At 37.5% G+C, this 26,966-nt stretch overlaps 2 protein-coding genes and 1 pseudogene across 4 annotated transcripts in view; all 3 read left to right on the top strand.

The window, feature by feature from the left end:
* Positions 1 to 630: 630 nt before the first annotated feature.
* LOC137242806 (pancreatic triacylglycerol lipase-like) lies at positions 631 to 3,563 on the top strand. The gene is made up of 6 exons (XM_067770064.1): positions 631 to 747; positions 812 to 932; positions 994 to 1,382; positions 1,452 to 1,637; positions 3,023 to 3,188; positions 3,262 to 3,563. The coding sequence occupies exons 1-6, from the start codon at positions 705 to 707 to the stop codon at positions 3,419 to 3,421; spliced, it is 1,065 nt and encodes a 354-aa protein (XP_067626165.1). The 5' UTR covers positions 631 to 704; the 3' UTR covers positions 3,422 to 3,563.
* Positions 3,564 to 11,682: 8,119 nt separating this feature from the next.
* LOC137241868 (pancreatic triacylglycerol lipase-like) lies at positions 11,683 to 16,955 on the top strand (annotated as a pseudogene).
* A 588-nt stretch (positions 16,956 to 17,543) lies between these two features.
* LOC137242805 (inactive pancreatic lipase-related protein 1-like) overlaps positions 17,544 to 26,966 on the top strand; it is a 48,959-nt gene continuing 39,536 nt past the window's right edge. For 2 of the 3 annotated variants that reach the window (XM_067770061.1, XM_067770062.1), the window contains exon 1: positions 22,999 to 23,133. In XM_067770061.1, coding sequence (XP_067626162.1) covers positions 23,079 to 23,133 — 55 coding nt within the window. In that variant the 5' untranslated portion in view covers positions 22,999 to 23,078. Of the gene's footprint in view, positions 17,704 to 22,998; positions 23,134 to 26,966 lie in introns of those variants that run through there. The other variant, XM_067770063.1, reaches the window with a different exon arrangement.

Raw genomic sequence — 26,966 nt, 5'->3', positions numbered from 1 at the left:
GAAGAATGGCATGCAATGCAGCTGTCGGGGCAGTTTTTAGGACTCCGGTTATGCTAATCTTGTTATTACTTTGTAACCTCTTTTTGTAAGGGTGCTCGTTCAGACAGTTGAGCAATAATTATGGTCAATCATTGATGTATATATAACAAATTATCAGTCATCAAAAGCTGCCAAATACACTTTGACATATGTCACTGAGAATTGGCTCTAATACATAAAATTGAATAAAAAAGCTATACCCGCATGCCAACTTGTTGATATCCATTACGAAACCAACTTGACAGTGAACTACTTATGTACATATTTACAAATAAGTCGAAGTCTATAGCGGTGGCACATATCGAAATTAAGTTGACAGTAAGCCACTGAAACTTCTCCTAGATCAGCGGTGGGCTTTAGCAAGCCAAAAACAGGTCCAGACGAAAAAACGGTAAAAATCATAATTATGACTAATATTAGAAAGTGTCGAATAATTTTTCCAAAATTTAAATATAGCTATAATTCAAACAAGCGTTTCATATTTTTAGATAGATAACGTTTTTTTCTCCTAATGAGCAATTAGTTGCAATTGTATTGCAAATTTAGATAACAAGTTTTATGCCAAAACGCGCTGAGTTTTTATATAAGCATGCCAAGTGCAAAGTTTATCAGACAATTGCAAGCTTAACGCGCTCATCGACGATATTCAATTTGAAAACGGTAAAATGCGAATTATTTGCATCTTATTAACGGTTTTGCTGTGCCAAAGTATGCCGATGAGATGACTTTTGAAATATGTTTTCTAAGATTTTATAAATTTTTTTTTCTTTAGTTCAGCAAGTATTTGGCGCCAATGCCTTGCAAGGTGCCATTGCGGGACTTTTCGATCCCAGTTGTGTTGTCGTGGAAGGAGAGTGTCCCAATAAAGATGTTACCTTTTGGCTGTATACAAAGTGAGTGGGAAATTATAGAAACAATACATCTCCTTTATCCTACAAAAAATAAATATTTCAGTGGCACAGCAAACGAGCCCGTACTACTCGATCCACTTAACTTACAAAAAACAGACTTTCCCATACGTCGTCCAGTGAAGATTCTCATACATGGCTATACAGGATATCGTGATTATGCACCAAACTCTTATATAAGGCCAGTCTTACTAGAGTACGAAGATGTTTATGTCATCTCAATCGATTATGGTCCCTTGGTACGCGAACCCTGTTATGCTCAAGCTGTGGAAAATCTTCCGTTGGTTAGCCGTTGTCTGGCGCAATTGATAAATAATCTTGTTGAGCGAGATATTGTGCCAATTGAAGATTTTCATGTCATCGGTTTTAGTTTAGGCGGCCAAGTTGCAGGACAAACGGCAAATTATGTGACAAAAAAATTAAAGCACATAACAGGTAAGAGCCCATTTAACTATTTGCTTAGATGTAGAAGGAGCCGCGGACTCAATCTTTAACTTTTTTTAGGTTTAGATCCCGCAAAACCTCTTTTCATTTTAGCTGGCAACGATCGAAAATTGAGTAAAGACGATGCCGATTTTGTCGATGTTATACATACAGATGTTTTCGAGCGAGGCATGCTGAGTTCGATGGGGCATATCGATTTCTATCCTAATCTTGGAAGAGTTCAACCTGGTTGTGAAACTGAACCGGGTGAGTGTTGTAATTCAGAAAATATCCCTTTTCACGCATCCTCAAGGGAGACCGAGTTTCGGAACAGAAACTCGGCATACATTTTCTCAGAGCTTTATCGCGCATTGCATATTTTTTAGCGGTACACACCTATTGAAGCAGGGGTATCGGGAGCCCCCACTTCGTTAAAAGGTTCAGGTGGATAACGATTTTAGTTTCCTTAGCGCTAGGCAAAGAGCGAAGAAGGATTGTCGTGATTTGTTCAGCGGAAAAAAATTATTTTAGCGCTTGAGTGCTAATTAAGTAAGTAATAGCGTAATCTGGGCTGTAAGCGACTAAATATACGGCCACATTTTTCATGACATTGGTCTTGAAACAACAACTGAGTAACCATACTACCGACTGTCAGAGATGTGACGATCGAACATTTTCTCTACTCCCTACTTCAACACACATACATCAACAATTGCTTCCGTAGCAGATTTGCAACAAACTCGTCAAGTCATTTCCTTGAAAGACTTGAGGAAAATACAAAGAAATGCCGGCATATTTTGTGTTATGCGTCACTAATATGAGTTCCCGATGTACATCCACTGGTAAAAGTTGCAGGCCTGCCAAAACTCCGAACTTAAAACTATCATGATATGTATGAGCACCACATGCTGAGTTATTACCAAGCATCTAAGCATAATCGGTGGTTTCCTTCAAACATTCATGCTTGGTCAACTCCGTTATTAGAACCACGTTTTCAACAGTCGCTGAAAAACAAAGCACACTTCCCAGGAGTCGCGCATAATTTAGATTCTTAATTTGGTTTCGACTTTGAAATCGCTTTCACTCCTAATATCGATTCCCAGATAGACGAAAACATTCAAAGTTAGCAGTTTATATCCGCCAGCAATGGCGTGGCTACTCAGGCTCGTATGCACCTATTCCATGACAGCAATTAATTCATCTTAACTTCGTTCCCGTACAATCCACCTTTTTCGCCTCTTTGTTCAGGCCAAATTGTTCTCTCTAGCGTTTGGTTTCAAATTGCCATACCATACTTTTAGATATGTTTGCGATGGTCGTCATATATGGAATTACAATTCTCCGCAGTTTGAATAGCTTCTCATGGAAGATCAATTAAAGGAAGCGGGTTCCAAAATCAGCGCAAAGCTCGTGCTTTAGAATTGTTATTAAATATATGATGATTCGCAGAAAATAAGTACCCGCTTGCAGTCGCATCTCTTGGTAGACAAAAAAAGGCGCCGTCGCAACAAAAAAAAAAAATGTGTACGTAAGCTGCAGAACCATAGCTCAAGTTCATTCGTTTAGTGCTATACCATCCCTTGTGGAGATATGTTGGCTAAATCTCGGCCGAGTCTCAACACTCTATCTCTTTTCCTTTATTCTTTCTTCAGATACTGGTAGCTGTAATCATGATCGAGCTCCTCGTTTTTATGCTCAATCAATTATACCAACAAATGAATTTTGGGCAAGTCAATGCCAGAATTTGTTTTCTTACGTCTTCGGTTTGTGTAATCTGCAATCAAATGACGCTTTGATGGGATATTACGTGGATGAAAGGTAAGAGTTTCCCAAAATGTAAGTAAAAACTTTGAAGGTGAAATTAATCGCATAATAATATGTTGGTATTTAGCCTCACCGGTACGTACTTCTTGAAAACTTCCGATTCGCCGCCTTTCGCGCTCGGTCGTATTACAGAGAGACAGTCGCCGGAATTGGGACCGAATCTCGATTCCGGTACACTCATTGAAGCATTAAGAAACGAGACGGGAAATATATTGCAACTGGGCTAAGAAACATATGATACATATGAATTTTTTTGATGCCATGAGAATGTATATAACATTGTATATGTATATAATATTGATATTATTTGTGTAAATATTAATTTTGATTGACTTTTTTGTTCCATATTAATGTATAAAATAAATTGTTCTTTAAAAAATACTCACGAATTTCCGATATCTGTAGCGTCCGTAAGAATCCTTATAGAACAATAAATTAGTCGTAAGGCGACCAAATTTAAATAGTTCCTGGAAATCGACAAATAATCGATTAAATGGACTACAAATGAGTCAAATCATATTAAAATAAGCTCATGCGTTTAGAATCTATGGAACGCTACTATAAATATACAAAGTAATTTCTACACGAAAATATGAATATATGAAAGAGGCAATTGGAAACAAGTAAGGACGGGGCTGTCTTCGAAGACTTCATACCTTTCATGAATGGGGCTGAACAATAATCTTATCTCGTTAGTAATCTCCAAATAATCGGATGTATAAGATAAGAAATATATAGTGAACAGATGTACATACCTAAACGATTTTTAAGATAAATATAAAATAAAAAATGGCAAAAACCCCCTTATCTGGACGACCGGTTGTATGGGATATATATTATATATAGCTCCGATCGAAATGATTTTTAAAAGAAATCTTCTATGATATATTAGAATATATATCACAAAGTTTCACGTTTTTATATTGAAAATTAAGTGAGAAATGGCTAAAAACCTTTCTATCTGAACGATCGGTTGTATGGGATATATATTATATATAGCTCCGATCGAAATTATTTTTTCATGAAATGTTCTATGATATATTAGAATATGATATATTAGAAGGCAATTTGGAAAAGCTTTACAACAACTAAGGCATGACGTAGCTGAATGCGTTTATAAGCATTTCAACCATCGTAGGAGTGCGGGTTCGACTCCCACTCCCGGGAGAAAATGCTTTGAAGAGATTTACAAGGTATAATCGAAACAGCTGTCGCCTTGTCCGTCCTGATGTCACGTTGTTTAAATTTTTCCCAAATTATTAAATAAATATCACCAAGTTTAACGTTTTTATATTGGAAATTAAGAGAGAAATTGCCAAAAAACTTTCCATCTGAAGGATCGGTTGAATGTGATATATACTATATATAGTTTCGATCAAAGTGATTTTTTCATAAAATCTTCTATGATATATTAAAATATATATCACCGAGTTTCACGTTTATACTTTCTAATTAAGGGGGAAATGCCCGAAAACTTTTCTATCTGAACGATCGGTTATATGGGATATATACTATATATAGCTCCGATCAAAGTGATTTTTTTAGGATACCTTCTATGATATATTAGAATATATATCACCAAGTTTCACGTTTATACTTTCTAAATTGCGGCAGGAATGACCAAAATCGTCTTATCTGAACGATCGGCTGTATGGGATATATATGTTATAGTAGTCCGATCCTGCCAGATCCGACAAATGACTAATATAATACAAAAATACACCCTTGTGCCAAATTTGATTGAGATATCTCAAAATTTGAGGGACTAGTTTGCGTTCAAACCGACAGACGGACGGACAGACGGGCATGGCTATATCAACTCATTTCGTCGCCCTGATCAATTCGGTATACTTAATGGTGAGTCTATCTTCTATATTTCTCAAGGTTACAAACATCGGACCAAAGTTAATATACCATTTCATGTTCATGAAAGGTATAAAAAAGTTTTTCAATCGCAAGACGTGGCTTTGGCCAAGTCGGCTACTATTGCTCCAGATAGTTAAACATACCATTCACGTCAGCAGTATGTTTTCATATTTATTAGTTTAGGACAATATGATACTGTGAAGTCCAGCCATTCAGTTTAGAGGTTTACGCCGATGACTTCACCGCCCACGCCGATAAAGTGATCGACGTAAACCTCTAATATAGATCAATTTTTTTGTTGCATTGGAACACAGGGATTTTTGCTTTATGACGCCGTCAAAGTGTTAAAGCGAAGCAAAGCAAATAAAAAGTTTTTGTTAATCAACTTTGGTGTTGGGCCCACCCAGGGTTATTTTTTAAATCTCGACTCTTCAAATCTTGACTCAAAAAAAAATAGACAACAGTTATGCACTGTCCTTACATTTTGTTAACTTCATTTTGGGTTTTGCAGCAAGCAATAGATATTGAAAAAATGAGAATTTATTAAAAGTTGAATTCAGTTTATTCTACTATCGTCTGTAAGGCCCTTCAGTTCAAATAAGTAACCGATTTCAAAGAAGAAAGAGGTTCCGTGAGGACCAGTTTAAAAAAGATAATTTCTTTCAAAAAATAAACGGGTTTTAAAAAGTTTAGCGGAGGAAAAAAGGATCGACAAAATCTAATCCGTTCCAAAAAATCAGACGGCTGTAAAAACTACCTTGGTCGAAAAAATAATCGCTTTGGATAGAGATACTGGTACCCAAAAAGAAACCGGTTCCAAGAAGTAAATCGTTACCTAAAACAAGTAAGGAAGGCTAAGTTCGGGTGTAACCGAACATTACATACTCAGTTGAGAGCTGTGGAGACAAAGTAAGGGAAAATCACCATGTTGTAAAAATACCTAGGGTAACCCTGGAATGTGTTTGTATGACATGTGTATCAAATGGAAGGTATTAAAGAGTATCTTAAGAGGAAGTGGACCATAGTTCTATAGATGGACGCCATTTAGGGATATCGCCATAAAGGTGGACCAGGCCTGACTCTTAGAATTTGTTTGTACGATATGAGAAGAAGTCCTGGACATAACCCTCGGTAACGATCTGGCTGATGAGCTGGTCTCTGGATGGGGGGTTTCCTCTGAACCCTCAATGTCGGACCATCTTATTATCCAGTTCGTCATCGGGGCTATGCCCATAGAAGGACCACCAAGGCGAAACCCCAGGAACACAAACTGGGACATGTTCAGGAACATAATACAGGGAAATTTTCCTATCATAGATAGTAGGAACAGAGGAACAAGTTATATGGAATTAGAGACAAGAGTTAATAACTTCAACCGTGTCATTATTGAAGCGTTTAACTCTAGCTGTCGAGAATCCAAAGTCCCAGGAAATAAAACCCCCTGGTGGTCGAGGAAACTCTCGGAAATGAGGAAAACCGTGCGCAAACTCTTTAACCAAGCGAGGCGCACGGGAAACTGGGAGCAATACACAGCGAATTTAACAGCATATAACAAAGAGATTAGAAAAGCTAAAAGAAAGAGCTTCAGGAAATTTTGCGAGGGTATTTCGGAGGTTCCAGAGGCGGCAAGGCTCCACAAAGCCCTAGCCAAGGACCAGAGGGAGACACGACTTCAATTAAGCTCCCTGATGGAACCTACTCAAGGACTGAGGAAGAAAGAGCACGTGCCCTGCTTGCAGCTCATTTCCCCGACGCATCCTCGGATACCTCAACGGAGGAGGCTCGAGAAGGGAGACCAACACCCACAGATTGGAACCTCGCCAAAGAACTCTTCAACGATGGCACAATTAAGTGGGTAGTAAAGTCTTTTCAGAGCTACAAATCTCCGGCAGTGGATGGTATATATCCAGCCTTTCTGCAGCAGGGCGAGGAATTGATCCCACACCTGGTCAGGATTATGAGGGATAGCCTCGCACTGGCATACATCCCGACGGAGTGGAGAAGAGCAAAAGTGGTCTTTATACCCAAGGTGGCTAAAAACTACTCCAGTCCTAAGTCCTTTAGGCCTATAAGCCTGACATCCTTTGCTCTCAAAGCAATGGAGAAGATTGTAGACCATGAGATTAGATCAAAGGCTCTCGTTAGAGTGCCACTACATAAAGATCAGCATGCATACAGAACAGGCAGGTCGACAGAAACTGCACTGTATCAGCTGTCCACAGAAATCCAAAGTGCGCTCGAGTGCGGGGAGATAACTCTATGCGCATTTTTGGACATAGAGGAGGCTTTCGACAACACGACACACGAAAGTGTGAATCGGGTACTCGAGAGAAGAGAGATACAGCATCAAATCCGTATGTGGATAAACGCCTTATTGCGCACGAGGATTGCCTAAACCCCAAGTGGGGACGGTACAGTAGAGATTGAAACAACGAAAGGATGTCCACAAGGGGGCGTCCGGTCACCCCTGCTGTGGAGCCTGGTAGTAGATGAACTTCTACAGAGGCTCTCAGACAACGGAATCCGATGTCAGGGGTACGCGGATGATATTGTTATCATTGTAAGTGGAAAATTTGAGAGCACCCTTTGCGACATAATGCAAAGGGCATTGAGGTTAACGAAGGAATGGTGTACTGAGGTAGGGCTAAGCATCAACCCTAACAAGACATCCATTGTGCCCTTCACCAGGAAAAGGAAACTGGAAGGGATTAGGCAAATCACAATGGATGGAGTACAGATGGAGTACACGTCTGAGGTGAAATACTTGGGAGTCACGTTTGACTCTAAGCTCTTATGGAAGAAACACGTCGACAACACCATAGTGAGACCTATCATAGTGTACGGAGCGGTTGCGTGGGCATCAAGAACAACCATGGTCACCGTACAAAAATAGCTCACGAAGCTTCAACGCTTAGCGTGTGTCTGCATTACGGAAGCCATGCGAACATGCCCGACGGCAGCAATAGAAGTGCTGCTTGAGTTAACGCCTCTACATATAATAATTGAACAAGCAGCCAGGAGTACTTTAGTAAACATAGCTAAAGAGGGATGTGGAAGAAGCAAAGTGATACAGTCACGGATCATGGCGAAGCTGCAGGAGCAGATTCCACTTATCCAACTTCCCAGAGATGATACGAGGAAGATAATTAAGTTTGAGAAGCGCTTCAAAATAGAGCTGGGGAACAAATGTACGTGGGACACCTCCAGGATTGAAGCGCTTCACCAGGAACACACTATAATATGGTACACCGATGGCTCGAAAACACCGGAGGGCATAGGAGCGGGGATCTTCGGGCCCCGAACCAAATTTCCCTACCACTCAGAAAATATCCGAGCATCTTCCAGGCCGAAGTTGTTGCCATAAGCCGGTGTGCAGAGATAAATTTATTGCGGGGATATACCAACGAGAAAATTCTTATACTCACCGACAGTCAGGCTGCACTCAAGGCATTAGCTTCGGTTGAGATTAAATCATCAACAGTCCTTGAGTGCGTGGAGAGGTTAAACAATCTAGGAGTCAACAACACCATCCGTCTGGCATGGGTACCTGGACACATAGGAGTGGATGGTAACGAGCGAGCAGAAGAGCTTGCCAAGTTGGCAGCGGCCGGAAAGCCAATAGGACCCGAGCCTGTGGTGCCAATAGGGTCACATACAATAAGGGAGGACTTTATACAAAAGGAGGCGTGCCTCAGAGAACAACACTGGCGCGAAAGTCCAGGACTTCGGCAGGCAAAGGCACTAATAGGAGGGTACAACTCGAAGCGATATAAGGCTATGATTAACCTCCCAAAAAGTAGCCTTAGGATTGTAACAGGTATACTCACAGCTCACTGTAGGCTAAAGAGGCACATGCATAAATTGGGCATATCAGCTAGTAGCCTCTGTCGCTTCTGTGATGTCGAAGATGAGTCTGCAGAACACATCCTGAAGGAATGTGAGGCAGTCGCGAGACGAAGACTTAGAATCCTAGGATCATCTAAACTAGAAAATAGTCACATACACTCTCTGAAGCCGGGAACCATTCTGGATTTTCTCAGAGAACTCGGCTTGGATGAAGTGTTGTAAAGAGAATTGAAGGCACAATAGACCAATAGGACGCAGTGCTTAACCTCACAACATCTATCTATCTATCTATCTATGGGTATGAAATTAAAGGTATTAATGAGGGTTCTAAAAGGGCGTGCGCCTAAGTTCTATAAATGGACGCCGTTTCGAGATATCGCCATAAAGGTGGACGAGGGGTGACTCTAGAATTTATTTTGTCCGATATGTGTATCAAATGAAAGGTATTAATGAGTATTTTAAAAGGGAGTGGGCCTAAGTTCTATAGATGGACGCCGTTTCGAGATATCGCCATAAAGGTGGAGCAGGGGTGACTCTATAATTTGTTTGTACGATATGAGTATCAAATGAAAGGTGTTAATGAGTATTTTAAGAGGGCGTGGGCCTTAGTTCTATATGTGGACGCCTTTTCGAGATATCGCCATAAAGGTGGACCAGGGGTGACTCTAGAATTTGTTTGTACAATATGGGTATCAAATTAAAGGTATTAATGCGGGTTTTAAAAGGGAGTGGCCCTTAGTTGTATATGTGAAAGCGTTTTCGAGATATCGACCAAAATGTGGACCAGGGTGATCCAGAACATCATCTGTCGGGTACCGCTAATTTATTTATATATGTAATACCACGAACAGTATTCCTTCCAAGATTCCAAGGGCTTTTGATTTCGCCCTGCAAAACTTTTTCATTTTCTTCTACTTAATATGGTAGGTGTCACACCCATTTTACCAAGTTTTTTTCTAAAGTAATATTTTGCGTCAATAGACCAATACAATTACCATGTTTCATCCCTTTTTTCGTAGTTGGTATATAATTAAGGCATTTTTTTAATTTTTCGTAATATTCGATATCGAAAAAGTGGGCGTGGTCATAGTCGGATTTCGGCCATTTTTTACACCAATACAAAGTGAGTTCAGATAAGTACGTGAACTGAGTTTAGTAAAGATATGTATATCGATTCTTGCTCAAGTTATCGTGTTAACGGCCGAGCGGAAGGACAGACGGTCGGCTGTGTATAAAAACTGGGCGTGGCTTCAACCGATTTCGCCCTTTTTCACAGAAAACAGTTATCGTCCTAGAATCTAAGCCTCTACCAAATTTCACAAGGATTGGTATATTTTTGTTCGACTTATGGCATTAAAAGTATCCTAGACAAATTAAATGAAAAAGGGCGGAGCCACGCCCATTTTTAAATTTTCTTTTATTTTTGTATTTTCTTGCACCATATCATTACTGGAGTTGAATGTTGACATAATTTACTTATATACTGTAAAGATATTAACTTTTCTTTTAAAATTTGAATTAAAAAAAATTTTTTTTTTTAAAAGTGGGCGTGGTCCTTCCCCGATTTTGCTAATTTTTATTAAACAGGCATATATTAATAAGTGTAACGTTCCTGCCAAATTTCATCATGATATCTTCAACGACTGCCAAATTACAGCTTGCAAAACTTCTAAATTACCTTCTTTTAAAAGTGGGCGGTGCCACGCACATTGTCCAAAATTTTACTAGTTTTCTATTCTGCGTCATAAGTTCAACTCATCTACCAAGTTTCATCGCTTTATCCGTATTTAGTAAGGAATTGTCGCACTTTTTCGATTTTTCGAAATTTTCGATATCGAAAAAGTGGGCGTGGTTATTGTCCGATATCGTTCATTTTAAATAACGATCTGAGATGAGTGCCCAGGAACCTACATACCAAATTTCATCAAGATACCTCAAAATTTACTCAAGTTATCGTGTTAACGGCAGACGGACGGTCGGACGGACATGGCTCAATCGAATTTTTTTTCGATACTGATGATTTTGATATATGGAAGTCTATATCTATCTCGATTTCTTTATACCTGTACAACCAACCGTTATCCAATCAAAGTTAATATACTCTGTGAGCTCTGCTCAACTGAGTATAAAAAAGTAATCGGCTCAAAAAAAGAAATAGGTTCCATTCAACAATCCCGAAAATTCGAAAATTTAATTCGACTGTTTTTACTTTTTGAAACACAGACATCATTGCTAAAAGTTTGTTACACAACAAAAAAATTAATAAATACAATGCGCTATAAACGCTGATGAGATTTTAGGCCGAGCTTCTCTTCCAATTAGCGTTGCGTTTCTTTTAATTTTTCCTACAAATTGGCGGGACGGGACCTGAGAGTTTTTCATGGCAGAAATACACTCGGAGTGCTTGCTAACCACTGCCGAGGCGCGACCCCGTGTAGAAAAATTTTCTTTTAATTGGAAAGACTTGTGTCTAAAATTTTTATACTGCCTTTTTCGGCGCTCAAACCCGGGATATTCGGTGTGGTAGGCTGAGCACCCTACCACCACACCACGGCGGCCGTTGGACAATTAAAATATGCATTTATTGCATATCACGTCCTTAGTAACTATCTCACTTATAATTATTTCGTGAAGAACATTTCGATAAGGTTTTTCTAACTCAAAGAGTCTATTTGGACAAACGCACGAGTTTTCAGGTTTAAGATTATAGTTAATGACTATAAAGCCTTAGCACATTTGGTCCCCATATAAACGTGTCTGATTCTATATATTATCAGCATTTTTGTAAACTATCGCGCTCGGTGATGATCGATTGCAAACGGTAATATGCGAGTTCTTTACATAATATTAACGGTTTTGATATGCAAAAGTATGTACTAGATGAGATGAAATTTTCAAGGATAACATAAAATACGATTTTTCTTAGTTGAACAGATATTTGGTGATAACTCCATGCTTAATGCCATCGAAGCTATTGTCGATCCCAGTTGTGTTGTCGTGACAGGAGAGTGTCCCAATGAAAATGTTACCTTTTGGTTATATACAAAGTGAGTGAGATATTGTACTAAAAAATAATTATCTTCATTCTACCACAAATAAAATCATTTCAGTGCCACAGCTAACGAGCCCGTACTACTCGATCCACTTAACTTACAAAAATCACACTTCCCCGTACGTCGTTCCGTGGAAATACTCATACACGGCTATACAGGATATCGGGATTATGCACCAAACCCTTTTATAAGGCCCGTATTATTAGCGTACGCAGATGTTTATGTCATCTCAATTGATTATGGTCCATTGGTACGTGACCCCTGCTATACACAGGCTGTGAAAAATGTTCCTTTGATTAGCCGCTGTCTAGCACAATTGATAAATAATTTTGTTGAGCATGATATTGTGCCAATTGAAGATTTTCATGTCATCGGTTTTAGTTTAGGCGGGCAAGTTGCAGGACAAACGGCAAATTATGTAACAAAGAAACTAAAGCATATAACAGGTAAGAGTCTATTCGACTATTTCCTTAGATGTCGAAGGTTGCACCTATTCAATCTTTGACATATTTCAGGTTTGGATCCCGCGAAGCCTCTATTTATTACAGGCGGCAATGATCACAAATTGAGTAAAGATGATGCCGAGTTTGTCGATGTTATACATACAGATACTTTCGCTCGCGGTATGCTGAGTCCCATGGGTCATATCGATTTCTATCCAAATATTGGACGAGTGCAACCTGGTTGTGAGAATGAAGAAAGTAAGTGTTTTTTATGATAAAGACATAACTTTTCTCTACAATAGAGTTAAGCCATAGCGTTAAGCCATTAACCCAGATACTGCTCATTCCATTGAGCTACGTTCCAAAATAAGGGGATACCTATCGCCCTTTAATCGAGGCTTCCCACCGTTTTTGCTACTTAGCTATTGTTTGTGTCCATGCTCTTTTCTTGGCTTCTTGAGGTGGTCGCTCGATATTAGTGTTATACAGATCGCCCATCTCCCTTGCAAGTAAGTCCACTGAGATTTTCCGGGTTAGAACCAGGATCGCATCGTTGGACATCGTCCGATAAGCACTTGATATTCTTAAAGCAGCAAGTCGGTACGCTGCTAATATATATTTTTGATGTGTCCGTTTATATCCAAACCACATTGGTGCTGTGTATAGTATTATTGAGTAAGGGTGCTTAAAGTATACCCATTGCAGGTATGTTTTTCGTGAGAGGCTACTAAAATATCCATGTGATTCAAGGAGTTGCGAGAACAATTTATTGTTTCTTCAACGAAATTGTCAACTTCACCTGACATCTCCGAGCTCCTCATAAAATTAGAGAGTGGCAGGGCAGTATGGCCTAGAAAGTTCCATGTGGTCATATTAAATCGTACCCGATGGTGCTTGTTAACTGAACATACCATGTCTATATCCGGCAGAGGACCATTAGCATCGATAACACTCCTTAAAACCTTCGGGGAGTGTTCTTTTTGCTACAACAACAACAACAACAACAACAGCTGCAGCACGAACCACAGGCTCATTGGTTCATATTGTAGCTCTAACACTTCCTGTATATGTGTCACTGTAATTTCTTCGAAGTTGTCGCTGTGATTTATTCGTTGTAAAAAATTTTTAAGTAAGGGAATTTTTGTTTCCCATCCACAATTTAGTGATATACAACAAGAATCTTCAGACTGTGGATAAAAAACAGTACATTTGTCTAGCAGATGTATGTATCTCCTCTTTGTTGGTGCAGCAGTGCTATGCTTTGTGGAGTACTATCCGTGTCGAAAGTTCTTTGTAGTACATCGGTCGGGTACGTTCAAAAGCTGGCACCTTAAGGTTAAAAGTTCCTTACAGAAGTATGAGGCAGAAAGATCGAAGAGGTTTATTAAATGGTCGAGAAATACATACGAGTATTATGGTATTGTTGGGACAAAATATATACCCAAATTGTTTAATGGGTACAGAAGCGGATAAAAATCTGTTTAATGCCGGTACTTACGTCACACTTTTTTCGCATTACATCTTGAAGAAATTTCCCAAGAAAATGCATTTTTGCACTCTTGCAATTCTAATTCGATGCGCTTAGTGGACTTTTCATGATCCTTTCCACGGTATAAAAAAGACTTTTGTTCTATTCCACAGTGTTGATTGATCTTGTTTGTCCCTTAATGATTTGTATCGCTCCAAGACTCTGTTGCCAGTTAAAGGCGTCATTAGTGAGGAAGATATTTGTGATGCGGCTGATTGCAGTTGTTGGCTGACAGTCAGAATATCCAACTCTGTCAGGTTTGAGAGCTCTTTTTTTCATGGTAATGGGAAACAAAGGCCGTTATGCCTCTTACCGATAGATTAAATGATATTTCTGCTTTAGACTTGCTTTTCGTCGTGAGTTAATTTGATTACCAATTTAAAAGTGCTTATCTTTCCTTACGAGGGTCCTTTATTCACTTTGTTCAAAAAACAAGTCCCTCGGTGTCTCTAGCTTAGATTTATTCATTAGTACCTTTGCGAAAACGGGATTATGTTTTTCCCCTTTTTCTTCCTTTTCTTAAAGGTAACCCTGAATTCGGAATATCATATTTTAAAAAAGTTACGGCATTTTTTCTTATGTGATGCTAGATTAGTGTTGGATGGTTGTAAATTAATATCCATATCTCGCACCTTTTCATCAACTCATCAAACAAAAGTCGTAAGTTCAATATTGTCAATCAAATGCATCACTTTCATCTTCATATTCTCACTGGTAGGACTTCATCAGGTTTCCGAATGGATTCTCCAAGTTCGTTTAAAGAATTCCTATATCCTTAGGCTTATGAAGCTGGAGTAGAAGTCCCATAAGCCCCAACTGAATGAAAATTATTTATATATAAGGATTTTGGTGGCAGCTTTCTATTCCAAGAGATTGGGTAGTAAGATACCGGGGAGAATTGAGCGGTCAATATAATAGCAGGCGACGCTAGTTGAATGGCGATGCGACCAATAGCGGCAGTGAGGCGATGGAGCGCGGACCAATAGCGAAGCTGGAGAAAAGTGAGTGGTGGTGATTTATGAGAAACGATTGTCTTCAGTAGTAAGCTTACTGTATGCGGCCACCGTGGCCTGGGTTCACGCCCCGGGCAAAGTAACATCAAAATTTTACAATTATGGCTCGGCAGTGTTTGGCAAGTATTCCGAGTGTATTTCTGCTATGAAAAGCTCTCAGTGAAAACTCATCTGCTTTGCAGATCCCGTTCGGAGTCAGCATAAAACAATTAGGATCCGTCCCGCCAATTTGTAGGAAAAATTGAAAAGGAGCATGACGCAAATTGGAAGAGAAGTTCGGTCTAAAATCTCTTCGGAGGTTATTGCGCCTTACATTTATTTATTTGTGTATCTTGCCGACAATCGGCGAGGTCTGAAGACCCATCAGCAATTACAAACATATTTTAAATTTTTGGCTCTCTCATGTAACCAAATAATTTTTTCATAACATATTTATAAAATATATGTATATTGAATGTTAGCACAGAATGCGTGCATTCGTCTTGCTTAGTTGCTCGTTGAACAACGAATAAAGCACTACCACTACAATTATATTACTCATACGAATACAATCACAGTTTCAGTTTTGAAGAGCCCTGCAATAAAGGCTGAACAATAATGAGCAGAGCTCACAGAGTATATTAATTTTGTTCGCATAACGGTACCCTGTAACGGCATAAACTAATCGACATAGATACAGACTTGTATAGATCAAAATGATCTGGGCGAAAAAAGAAATTCATTTAGCCATGTCCGTCCTTCCGTAGACACGATAACTTGAGTAAATTTCAAGGTATCTTGATGAAACTTGGTATGTACATTCCTGGGCACTCATCATAGATCGCTATTTAAAATGAAAGATATCGAACAACAACAACGCCCAACTTTTCAATATCGAAAATTTCGAAACTGCGATAATTCATTAACAAAGACGGATAAAGCGATGAAAGTTAGTAGGTGGGTTGACCTTATGACGCAGAATAGAAAATTAGTAAAATTTTGGACAACGGGCGTGGCACCGCCCACTTTTAAAAGAAGGTAATTTAAAAGTTTTGCAAGCTATAATTTGGCAGTCGTTGAAGATATCATGATGAAATTTGGCAGGAACGTTACACCTATTACTATACGTGTGCTGAATAAAAATTAGCAAAATCGGATGACGAACACGCCCACTTTTACAAAAAAAAAAATTATTTTAAAATTCAAATTTTAAAAGAAAAGTTAATTAGAAAAAACTTTGTAAAATGGGTGTGACAGCTATCATATTAAATAAAAGAAAATGAAAAAGTTTTGCAGGTCGAAATCAAAAGTCCTTGGAATCATGACAGGAATACTGTTCGTGGTATTACATATATAAATAAATTAGCGGTACCCGACAGATGATGTTCTGAGTCACCCTGGTCCGATATCTCGAAATCGCTTTCACATATACAACTAAATATCACTCTCTTTTAAAACACTCATTAGTACCTTTAATTTGGTACCCATATCATTATATATATTATACCCAACACATTATAGAGTCACCCCTGATCCACCTTTATGACAATATCTCGAAAAGGCGTCCACCTATAAAACTAAGGCCCATTTGTTTTGTAAAATTATAACCAGCTGCTGATTATCAATATTCGTTTTCTTCTCCTTTTCCTTCAGGTACTGGCAGCTGTAATCATAATCGTGCTCCACGTTTCTATGCCGAATCAATTGTTCGAAAAAATGAATTTTGGGCAAGTCATTGTGAGAATTTTTTTCTTTTGCTTTTGGTATGTGTGATCTAAAATCGAATGACGCTTTAATGGGATATTATGTTGATAAAAGGTATGTGAAAATCTAAATCGTCAATTTGAAATTAGCTGCATTTAAATATATTCGTATTTAGACTCAGCGGTATTTATTTCTTGAAAACTTCCAACTCGTCACCTTTTGCGCTCGGCGACATTACAGAAAAACAAATACCAGAAGTTGGGTCGAATTTCGATTTCGGTACCTTGCTTGAAATAATAAAAAACGAAACTGCAAATATCTTCGACTAAATAAGAAACGTATTAAGTAGTTACATCTTTTGAAGATGTCAGATCACTTTTGAATAAAGTTAAATTGGAACTATTGGTGTAAATATTTATTTTACACAGTTATTTTCTTAGTTGTATATTAGGGTGGGGAAAAATCTTTTTTTGGAATATTTCCATTAAATTTTATTTAACTGGAAAGCTAGAGGCTTGATATTTTAAGCGTAGTACGGTCACCAAGATGGGTGATATACCTATCGCAAAGAGTTTTGGAAGGGGCGAGCCTATCGAGATATTCTTCACGTTGCAATGAACATTGTTCCAGGTACCGATAAAAACTTAACATGCAAATGCAACACAAAATCGATCCATCATCTGTACCGTAGTACAAAGCCGCAAATATAATTTCATTTTTTTTTTTCACTTTGAATTATATCTACTTTTACTTTTATTAATAAAGTTTGCATTTTTTTTTGGCCACCACTGCTCCACTTCAATATTCTACCTCTGTTAATGTCAAAAACATATGTTTTTGAACTGAGTTATCGACACATATGGGAAAATCGTGGGTCTAATATAACTTCATGAAGCAACCAGCGTCTTTTATTTTCCTGTGGATATCTAAGAGCGTCAACATCGTTTAGTGAAGTGAAGTGGTAAATTTCAAAGTTATTGAACTAATATAAAAAAATAAAAAGATTAGTTAATATCGCCCAACACGACCTATTCATCATACACTATAAAAATCTTGGATCGAACATAAATATATATGGTAAGTCTGCATATATTGTTCTAAAACGGATCCCCTTTCTTTATTTAGTATATGTGCGAAGTTTTCAAAACTAAATCCATAACAGTGTGGTGTCTGTTTCTTCCGCAAATATTTCCACAAATATACACCAAATTTTTCGATAAATTCACTATTTGCAAAATTTTTAACGTTTGTATGTGGGTTGCTTGTGCGAACCAAGCGTTGGAATCTTCAAAAAATGCCGTAAAATTATTTTGCAATCTTAAATTATGTTGATTATAAAATAGTCTATACTATATGTACATATGTACATAAAATGAAGGGTATAGGAAGAAGAAGACATAGGTTAAGAAAAATATAATAAAGTAAATATTAGTATACTAAAATGTAAAAGCAACAAAGCATCAGAAGATGTTGCTGGAACCAGTGTATAGAACTTATATAGACACAATGTTGCGGAATTAAAATCATTATCACTACCAAATAAGAAAGGAAGTAATAAATAAATTTATTTTATATTTTCTCATAACTTCTATAATATATTACTCATTTCCCCCTCATGTGTGCCATTGTCAGTCCGCATAAGGGCTCTAAGCCATAAAATGTTGCTAACAAAATTTCTAACAAAACCTAGCTTTGGCTCCCAAATGACTAGAGCTCCAATGCATTCATCCACTACCCTACAAGTAGTTGTGTGAGACTGCAACGCACGCTACCTGTCTGTCTGAAATAATGAAAATATTCCCCAAGTATAAGCCTCTTCCTAGACATCCTATACTGCAAACTTCTAATGCATGAATTTCTGCCTGAAATATAAGCATCCTGTTGTTGGAATCGATTTATTGAATCGATGTCAGCTGCCGCTTTTCCGTAATCAAATTTCGATCCATCCGTGAAACAAACCTCTGAGGTCAGGGTTAGTATATGGATACCCTTTTTGCCAAAGAGCTCTGTCCCCGGTAAACACCTTAAAACTCCGTGAGGGGTTTCAGTAAGAGTTTAAACTTCAGTTAAAGTTGGCTAGAGTTTAACATTGCCAATTTGTGGAAGAACACTTGCTGTTTATCTTAGTTTAGGTGGCTGAAGTAGCGGGATTAAACTCAAGTCAACTTAAACTGAAGTGCCTATTAACAAGAAATATTTGCAGTAAAAATGGACTAAATCGGTTTAAGCGCCCTCTTTTATATACAAGATTTTGTAAAAGTGCGTAAATGCAGGTAAAAGGTTATTTCTAGTAAATCTTGGAACATTACGTTAATAACCCTGCCCTTTTTATACTCAGTTGAGCAGAGCTCACAGAGTATATTAAGTTTGATTGGATAACGGTTGGTTGTACATATATAAAGGAATCGAGATAGATATATACTTCCATATATCAAAATAATCAGGATCGAAAAAAAATTTGATTGAGCCATGTCCGTCCGTCCATCCGTCCGTCCGTTAATACGATAACTTGAGTAAATTTTGAGGTATCTTGATGAAATTTGGTATGTGGGTTCCTGAGCACTCATCTCAGATCGCTATTTAAAATTTATTTACATATTTTTATACTCAGTTGAGCAGAGCTCACAGAGTATATTAAGTTTTATTGGATAACGGTTGGTTGTACATATATAAAGGAATCGAGATAGATATAGACTTCTATATATCAAAATAATCAGGATCGAAAAAAAATTTGATTGAGCCATGTCCGTCCGTCCGTCCGTCCGTCCGTCCGCCCGTTAACAAGATAACTTGAGTAAATTTTGAGGTATCTTGATGAAATTTGGTACGTAGGTTCCTGAGCACTCATTTCAGATCGCTATTTAAAATGAACGATATCGGACTATAACCACGCCCACTTTTTCGATATCGAAAATTTCGAAAAACCGAAAAAGTGCGATAATTCATTACAAAAGACCGATAAAGCGACGAAACTTGGTAGATGAGTTTAACTTATGACGCAAAATAGAAAATTAGTAAAATTTTGGACAATGGGCGTGGCACTGCCCACTTTTAAAAGAAGGTAATTTAAAATTTTGCAAGCTGTAATTTGGCAGTCGTTGAAGATATCATGATGAAATTTGGCAGGAACGTTACTCTTATTACTATATGTACGCTTAATAAAAATTAGTAAAATCGGAGAAGGACCACGCCCACTTTTAAAAAAAATTTTTTTTAAAGTAAAATTTTAACAAAAAATGTAATATCTTTACAGTATATAAGTAAATTATGTTAAGATTCAACTCCAGTAATGATATGGTGCAACAAAATACAAAAATAAAAGAAAATTTAAAAATGGGCGTGGCTCCGCCCTTTTTAATTTAATTTGTCTAGGATACTTTTAACGCCATAAGTCGAACAAAAATTAACCAATCCTTTTGAAATTGGGTAGGGGCATAGATTTAATGGCGTTAACTGTTTTCTGTGAAAATGGGCGAAATCGGTTGATGTCACGCCCAGTTTTTATACACAGTCGTCCGTCTGTCCTTCCGCATGGCCGTTAACACGATAACTTCAGCAAAAATCCATATATCTTTACTAAACTCAGTTCACGTACTTATCTGAACTCACTATATCTTGGTATGAAAAATGAACGAAATCCGACTATGACCACGCCCACTTTTTCGATATCGAAAATTACGAAAAATGAAAAAAATGCCATAATTCTATACCAAATACGAAAAAAGGGATGAAATATGGTAAGGTAATTGGATTGTTTTATTGACGCGAAATATAACTTTAGAAAAAACTTTATAAAATGGTTGTGACACCTACCATATTAAGTAGAAGAAAATGAAAAAGTTCTGCAGGGCGAAATAAAAAACCCTTAAAATCTTGGCAGGTATTACATATATAAATAAATTAGCGGTATCCAACAGATGGTGTTCTGGGTCACCCTGGTCCACATTTTGGTCGATATCTGGAAAAAGCCTTCACATATACAACTACCACCACTCCCTTTTAAAACTCTCATTAATACCTTTAATTTGATACCCATATCGTACAAACTCATTCTAGAGTCACCCCTGGTCCACCTTTATGGCGATATTTCGAAAAGGCGAACACCTATAGAACGAAGGCCCACTCCCTTTTAAAAATACTCATTAACACCTTTCATTTGATACCCATATCGTACAAACAAAGTCTAGAGTCACCCCTGGTCCAGAAAGGCCCACTCCCTCTTAAAATACTCATTAACTCCTTTCGTTTGATACCCATATTGCACAAACGAATTCTAGAGTCACCCCTGGCCCACCTTTATGGCGATATCTCGAAACGGCGTCCACCTATGGAACTAAGGATTACTCCCTTTTAAAGTACTCATTAACACCTTTCATTTGATACCCATATCGTACAAACGCATTCTAGAGTCGCACCTGGTCCATCTTTATGGCGATATCTCGAAAAGGCGTCCATCTATAGAACTAAGGCCCACTCCCTCTTAAAATACTCATTAACTCCTTTCGTTTGATACCCATATTGCACAAACGCATTCTAGAGTCAACCCTGATCCACCTTTATGGCTATATCCCTAAATGGCGTCCACCTATAGAACTACGGCCCACTCCCTCATAAAATACTCTTTAATGCCTTTCATTTGATACACATGTCATACAAACACATTCCAGGGTTTCCCTCGGTTCATTTTCCTACATGGTTATTTTCACTTATGTTGTCACCATAGCTCTCAACTGAGTATGTAATGTTCGGTTACACCCGAACTTAACCTTCCTTGCTTGTTTTTATTAATTTTTAATTTAAATATAAAACTTCATACATAAATAGGTCCACTAGACTTTTAAGAAGTATTTCTTATGGATTGAATTTTGTTTCAATAATAATAATTGTTATAATGGGTAATTAGTTTGTTTTACTTTGCGGGTCGCTAGGCTTACATATGTGCGCATGGAAAGAGGAAGAAGTTTGTGCAAATTCTTTTGCATGCAAATTTCTGTAAATTTTCGAAGTGAGAAAAAGTGTTTAAAAGACAGAAAAAGCTTTTGTAGACATTGCTTGAAGTGACTAAATGGCTGTAAAGTGTTCCAAATAGAAATCCATTTTTTCAATAGTCCGTGGTAGTGTTAAGTAGATTTTCATAATTTTTAAATTCTCGTAGGCAACTTTTCTTACTTATTTTCTTTTAATTTCGATGATGAACATCATCATCATTATTAATTGGCGCTTAACCGCCTAAGTGATGTTTTGCTGCCAAACTGCGGTGTCGACTGAAATACTTTCTTGGACGGAGCGTCTTCGTGCATTCGCATAACATGACTTAACCAGCAAATCCTTTGAGTATCTGGTCGCTAAACTCTTATCATATCTGCTTAAAGCCGAATTGCCTACTTAGTCCAAATTCATTTCAATCGCCTACTTAGTCCAAAGTAGCACTTGTTGGCAAGAGTTATTATCTAAACTAACATAGTATTTGTTGTTTATGCTGGTTCCCAAATGGAGAGGTGCTTCCCACGAACGGAAGTTTTCTGATCCAAAGCCTCGTTTGGTTTCGAATAGCTTGGCGATTAGCTTCCAATTCTTACAGAGCTGATTGTGTTGCTCAATGTCATTCGACAGAGCCTTATTACCTTTACAGGGAGCATAAACTCAGACTGCAACATACAAGAAGCTACTTTTCGTCCTGTCAAATGCTACTTTGAAGTCGACGAAAAGAGGTTAACTGTCGATTGTCTTATCGCGAGTCTTCTCCAGGTTCTGGCGCATCGTGTAGAACTGATAAGCTTCAGTTTTGGGCACAATACGGGAGATAGAACCTTATCCGCGCTACTTAACAGAACCTTATCCGCGCTTATAACTAGGAGTTGATGTATGATCTTTACCAACTCTTCGCCTCCGTGTTTGAACAGCTCGGTGTGTATTCCGTCATTCCGTAATAAATTCGTTATTAATTTTGTTTTACCAAATGTTTTTTTTCTTTTTATAGCGACGCTTATGCAGATCGTGATACGAACATGAATCGCAGCTAAATGGCCTAACTTATATGCGTCCCTCATGACGCTACGCCTCGTGTACATCTTACCTAACATACCGAAAAACAGTTGAGCACTTGTGCAAATGTGAACTTATAAATTTTAGAATTTCAAGACATTATAAGTACATAAATATGTTTTATGCATACATATACATATACCGGCAAGTAAGTCTCTTATGTACATAAATAAGTAAATACGTAACAATTCAATGTTGTATTATGTCACACAATTTTTCACAATGACCTAGAATTCTTATACGAGTTTTGATAAGAGCATTTAATTACGTGTCTATTTTGTTATTAATTAGAACTCTTGATTTTGTTTATTATTTTTATTATATGGGTAAAATTTGCATTATTAAAAGCATAAAATTAACTATCATTACAAAGTGTGAAACATTTGTCTATTGTCAATATTCAAAATATGAGTTGTGAAATGAAGTACCTGGCTCGTTTGTGTAAAATTTTTGCAGTTATTAGTGAGTATTTGGGAAGTGAGCTTATAAAATATTTTTCTAGAGCTATTAAGTTGTGCGGGTTATATAATTTTGCCATTATCTCTCCATATATATGTATGTATGTAAATGTGAAAGGCTAAATACCACACCACCGAATAACGCGAAAATATACACATTTCTATAATTTACACTCAGAACGGTAAAGGGCATATTTTTTTTTCACAACAAATGTCGTGAAGTAGACCAGGGGTCGGCCTATTCCTCGGTATCCCTATTCCGTGACTTGCTCATTATTTGAGACACTCTTTTTTCACGAAAGTGGACCAGGGATCGACCTATTCAAAATAATAAAATGTATGGTACAATTTTCTTAAAATTCGGTACAGGGGTACCTCTTTGAGAAAGAAAATATTTAAGAAACTTTTCATTTCGAGAAGTGGACCAATAGCAGATTTATCTTAATATGTATAGTTCTTCTCTGCGAGTATTTGTGACTGGACTGATTTTGTTGAAATTTTGTGTGAATTCTTAAGTTGTTTGGAGTACTTATGCTTTAGAATTACAATTTGGTCTATTTTCTTTCTCATCTTTCCAGAAAGAGAACCAGGGCCATCCCATTCAAACAAAAAAAAAAAAATAGTATTCCGTGCGATTTGCTTGAAATATGGTGCGCCTTGACTTGTTGATTATTTGGGAAATAATGTTTTCCGGAAATTAGATCTGAGAGCGGCCTATTCGAAACACTCCTAATGTTGGAGCAATTTGCTATAACTTTAGTATAGTCGTTCCCCTTAGACAAGCTTAATAGCTGTGGCCTTCTCTTTTTGGCAAGTGGAATAAGGTTCGAGCATTTTGTTTGAAATTTACTATTAGGCAGCCATTCGAAAAGATTAATCTTTACATAAAAACTAAAGCAAAACAAGTTGATAACTTTATAACTTAAGACCATAGACGGTAAACCTATTTTTTAGATATAAACGAAAATGTGAACCTGGGTTCTTTTGCGTTTTTACAATATGGCTAACAAATATGTAAGTGAGATTTTTATCAAAAGGCGGTAGTTAAGAAGGCGAGGGAGATAATGGAAAGTTGGGAGTTGTATGGAAAGCTTTAGGCAGAATAAGAGAAAAAGGAAAATAAGAGATAAGAGTAGGAGTAGGAATGGAGTGGGGGAGAGAGGGAAAGGGAAGAGCAAGATATTAGAGAGAGAGTGAGCGAGAGGAAATAAAAAGAGAGTAGGAAGTTGAGATAAGATTGGACAAAGTGCGTTGGGTAGAGGAAGTAAGAGAAGGGAGCGAGATGAAGAAGAATAGACTGAGGTTGAGTAGGAAAATGGGAGCAGAGGAGAGAAAAGTGGAAAAGACGATACGAATGAAAGACATTTGATCCTTCGGAGAGAGGAGAAAGCAGCAAGAAAATACAAATTTTTTTTTGGCAGAAGCAAAAAAAATCCTCAGATACATCGCACGGTGAAATATTTCGAGCAGGTGAACGTCGCAATTATTTATCTGTACCTCGGACAGAACAAAGTCTGCAGGGTACTCTATTCAAGTTATAAAAATTTCACAACAGAAGGTCACCCTCTCTGAAACAAAGTTTAGTTTGGAACTGATCGGAGAGGTCGTTCTCAATTCTGACTGAACTGATGGTGTTGATCAACGTAATTTTATTAAATAGGCTATATATAAAAATTATGCTGCTTGAAATTTTAATCAAGTCATATTTTATGATTTTTATTGAGTGGAAAGTGTTGGTGTGCAACAAACAACAAAAAAAAAACATAATATAAAAGTTGAAGAGAGATATCTACATCACAAGAAGAAAGATTAGGGAAAAAGTTAAAACTTTAAACCAAATAAGATTCCAGGAAGAGAAGGGAGATTAGTATGGTGCATGTAATAAAAATGTAGCGAAGACGACAAAAAGAAGTTTCTTTTTCGTTGGATATGACCAAAGTTACAGTTAGAGCTTATAGTTGTGGTAAAGCTTATTTTTAATGAAGCCTGCAGAACAGAAAATATGTAGAAAATCCTGGCTATCCATTATGCTGTTTTTGTGTTTTTCTTTTTCAACCAATTTTAGATTGAAAAGGTTTACGAATAAATTTAAGCAGTTTTCTGGGCCCCTTTCTACCAATATCTTATAGACAGATACTGCTTAAGCGTCTTATCCATCTGAAAGGAAGAAATGCAAGCCCTTACTGAAGTGACTTAATAATAATAATTATAATAATAAACCCAAGGGATTAATACCTCCAAAGCCCGCCCAACCGACACGAGGGACGGATTTTGCTTTTGCCGAGTTGTTGATAGGCGGAGGATTGTTAAGCGTCGAGATCTAAAACTGCTCAGCTACAGAATAAAAATCATCTGCTGAGTATTATATACATAACAGTTGAAAATTATAAATATAGTGAATTGTTAAATAAGTTAACGCTTTTAGTATATAAATATTTTTTTTTTATTTTTTTACGAGTTAAAATAGGATAGGACAGTTTTCCTTATAGTAAACATTGAATCCGTTATATCAAATGAATTCGAATGAGAGTTAAAATCATGACACAAACACCGAAAAGGTCCATTTAATTCGAAATTAGTTCTGCACTGCCTCAAAAGAAGAGGTTTGTAATGTCTTGACGCTCGTGACGGGACATTGAAGTTTACTTCGTTCAAAAGAAAGGGGCTAGAAATTAGTCCATTCAGTACTTTAGCCATAAATATTACGCCTAGCATTTCTCTACGACTAGCGAGAGTTGGAAGATTGATAAGGACTAGTATAAGGTGGAAAATTATACGCAGAGTCCCAATGAAAATTCCTTAAAGAAAAAAGTAAAAATTGCTTCTGTATTGACTCAAGCCTATCTGCATGAACTTGATATCGCGCATGCCAGACTATTGATCCATATTCTAGTATCGGTCTAACTAATGTGGTAAAAAGGGCTTTGGTTACATATGGGTCACTAAATTCTTTAGACCATCTCTTCACGAATGATAGAACACTTCTAGCCTTATTGGCAGTAGTCATAATATGAAGGTCAACAAATTAATTTACTGATACAAGACAAAAATTATCAATTACATAAGAGGCTGCTGGCAAAGATCTCCGAGAGAGGCACATGAATTTACATTTATTGATGTTCAGCGGCATTGAGTTCATGTTGTACCAAGCAACTAAGCAGTTTAAATCCGCTTGAAGCAAGGGACATTCTCCAATAGACGCATAGGACCTAAAAAGTTTTACATCATCAGCATACATTAAAATCTTGGAATATTTTATTGTGGTACATATATCGTTAATAAATAGCAAGAACAAAATTGGACCGCGATGGCTGCCCTGTGGGACGCCAGAGGGAACATTAATGACATATGAAAGATATCCACTGCGTGAGACCAGGTTGGAAGCCAAGTCGATCCAGCTTGTGGATAAGCAAGTAGTGGGAAAATTTGTCAAATGCTTTACTGAAATAAGTATAAATAGCATCGGTGTGAAGATTTTCTCTAAATCCATTAGAAACATGAGTTGTGAATTCAAGTAGGTTGGTAATGGTAGATTTGTCTTTACAGAATCCATGTTGAGAGTCTGCAATCAATGTAGAAATGGAAAATGTTAGCTGATTGTGGTAACAATAGCTTCAAATACCTTTGGGATGGCAGACAATTTTGCAATTCCTCTTTAATTTTCTACACATAACCTACTGTCGTTTTTGTATAGTGGTGTTAGAAAAGATTCCTTCCAAGCAACAGAAAAAACACCATGTTTTAGGGACATGTTGAATAAATCAGTTAAAGGTGTTCAGCCCATTTTTTAAGAAAACATGTGGGAATTAGGTCAGGACCGTATTTATAAGATTCCTT

The sequence above is a fragment of the Eurosta solidaginis genome, chromosome 2 (assembly GCF_040869045.1).
Source record: "Eurosta solidaginis isolate ZX-2024a chromosome 2, ASM4086904v1, whole genome shotgun sequence".
Classification (NCBI taxonomy): domain Eukaryota; kingdom Metazoa; phylum Arthropoda; class Insecta; order Diptera; family Tephritidae; genus Eurosta; species Eurosta solidaginis.
Note: the sequence above shows the minus strand (reverse complement) of the source record. Positions and strands in the feature narration are given on the sequence as shown.

Coding starts and splice junctions, on each gene's coding strand:
- LOC137242806 (XM_067770064.1), top strand. CDS start 705: ATGCGAATTATTTGCATCTTATTAACGGTTTTGCTGTGCCAAA. Junction 748..811: donor AACGGTTTTGCTGTGCCAAA/GTATGCCGATGA, acceptor TTTTTTCTTTAG/TTCAGCAAGTATTTGGCGCC. Junction 933..993: donor ACCTTTTGGCTGTATACAAA/GTGAGTGGGAAA, acceptor TAAATATTTCAG/TGGCACAGCAAACGAGCCCG.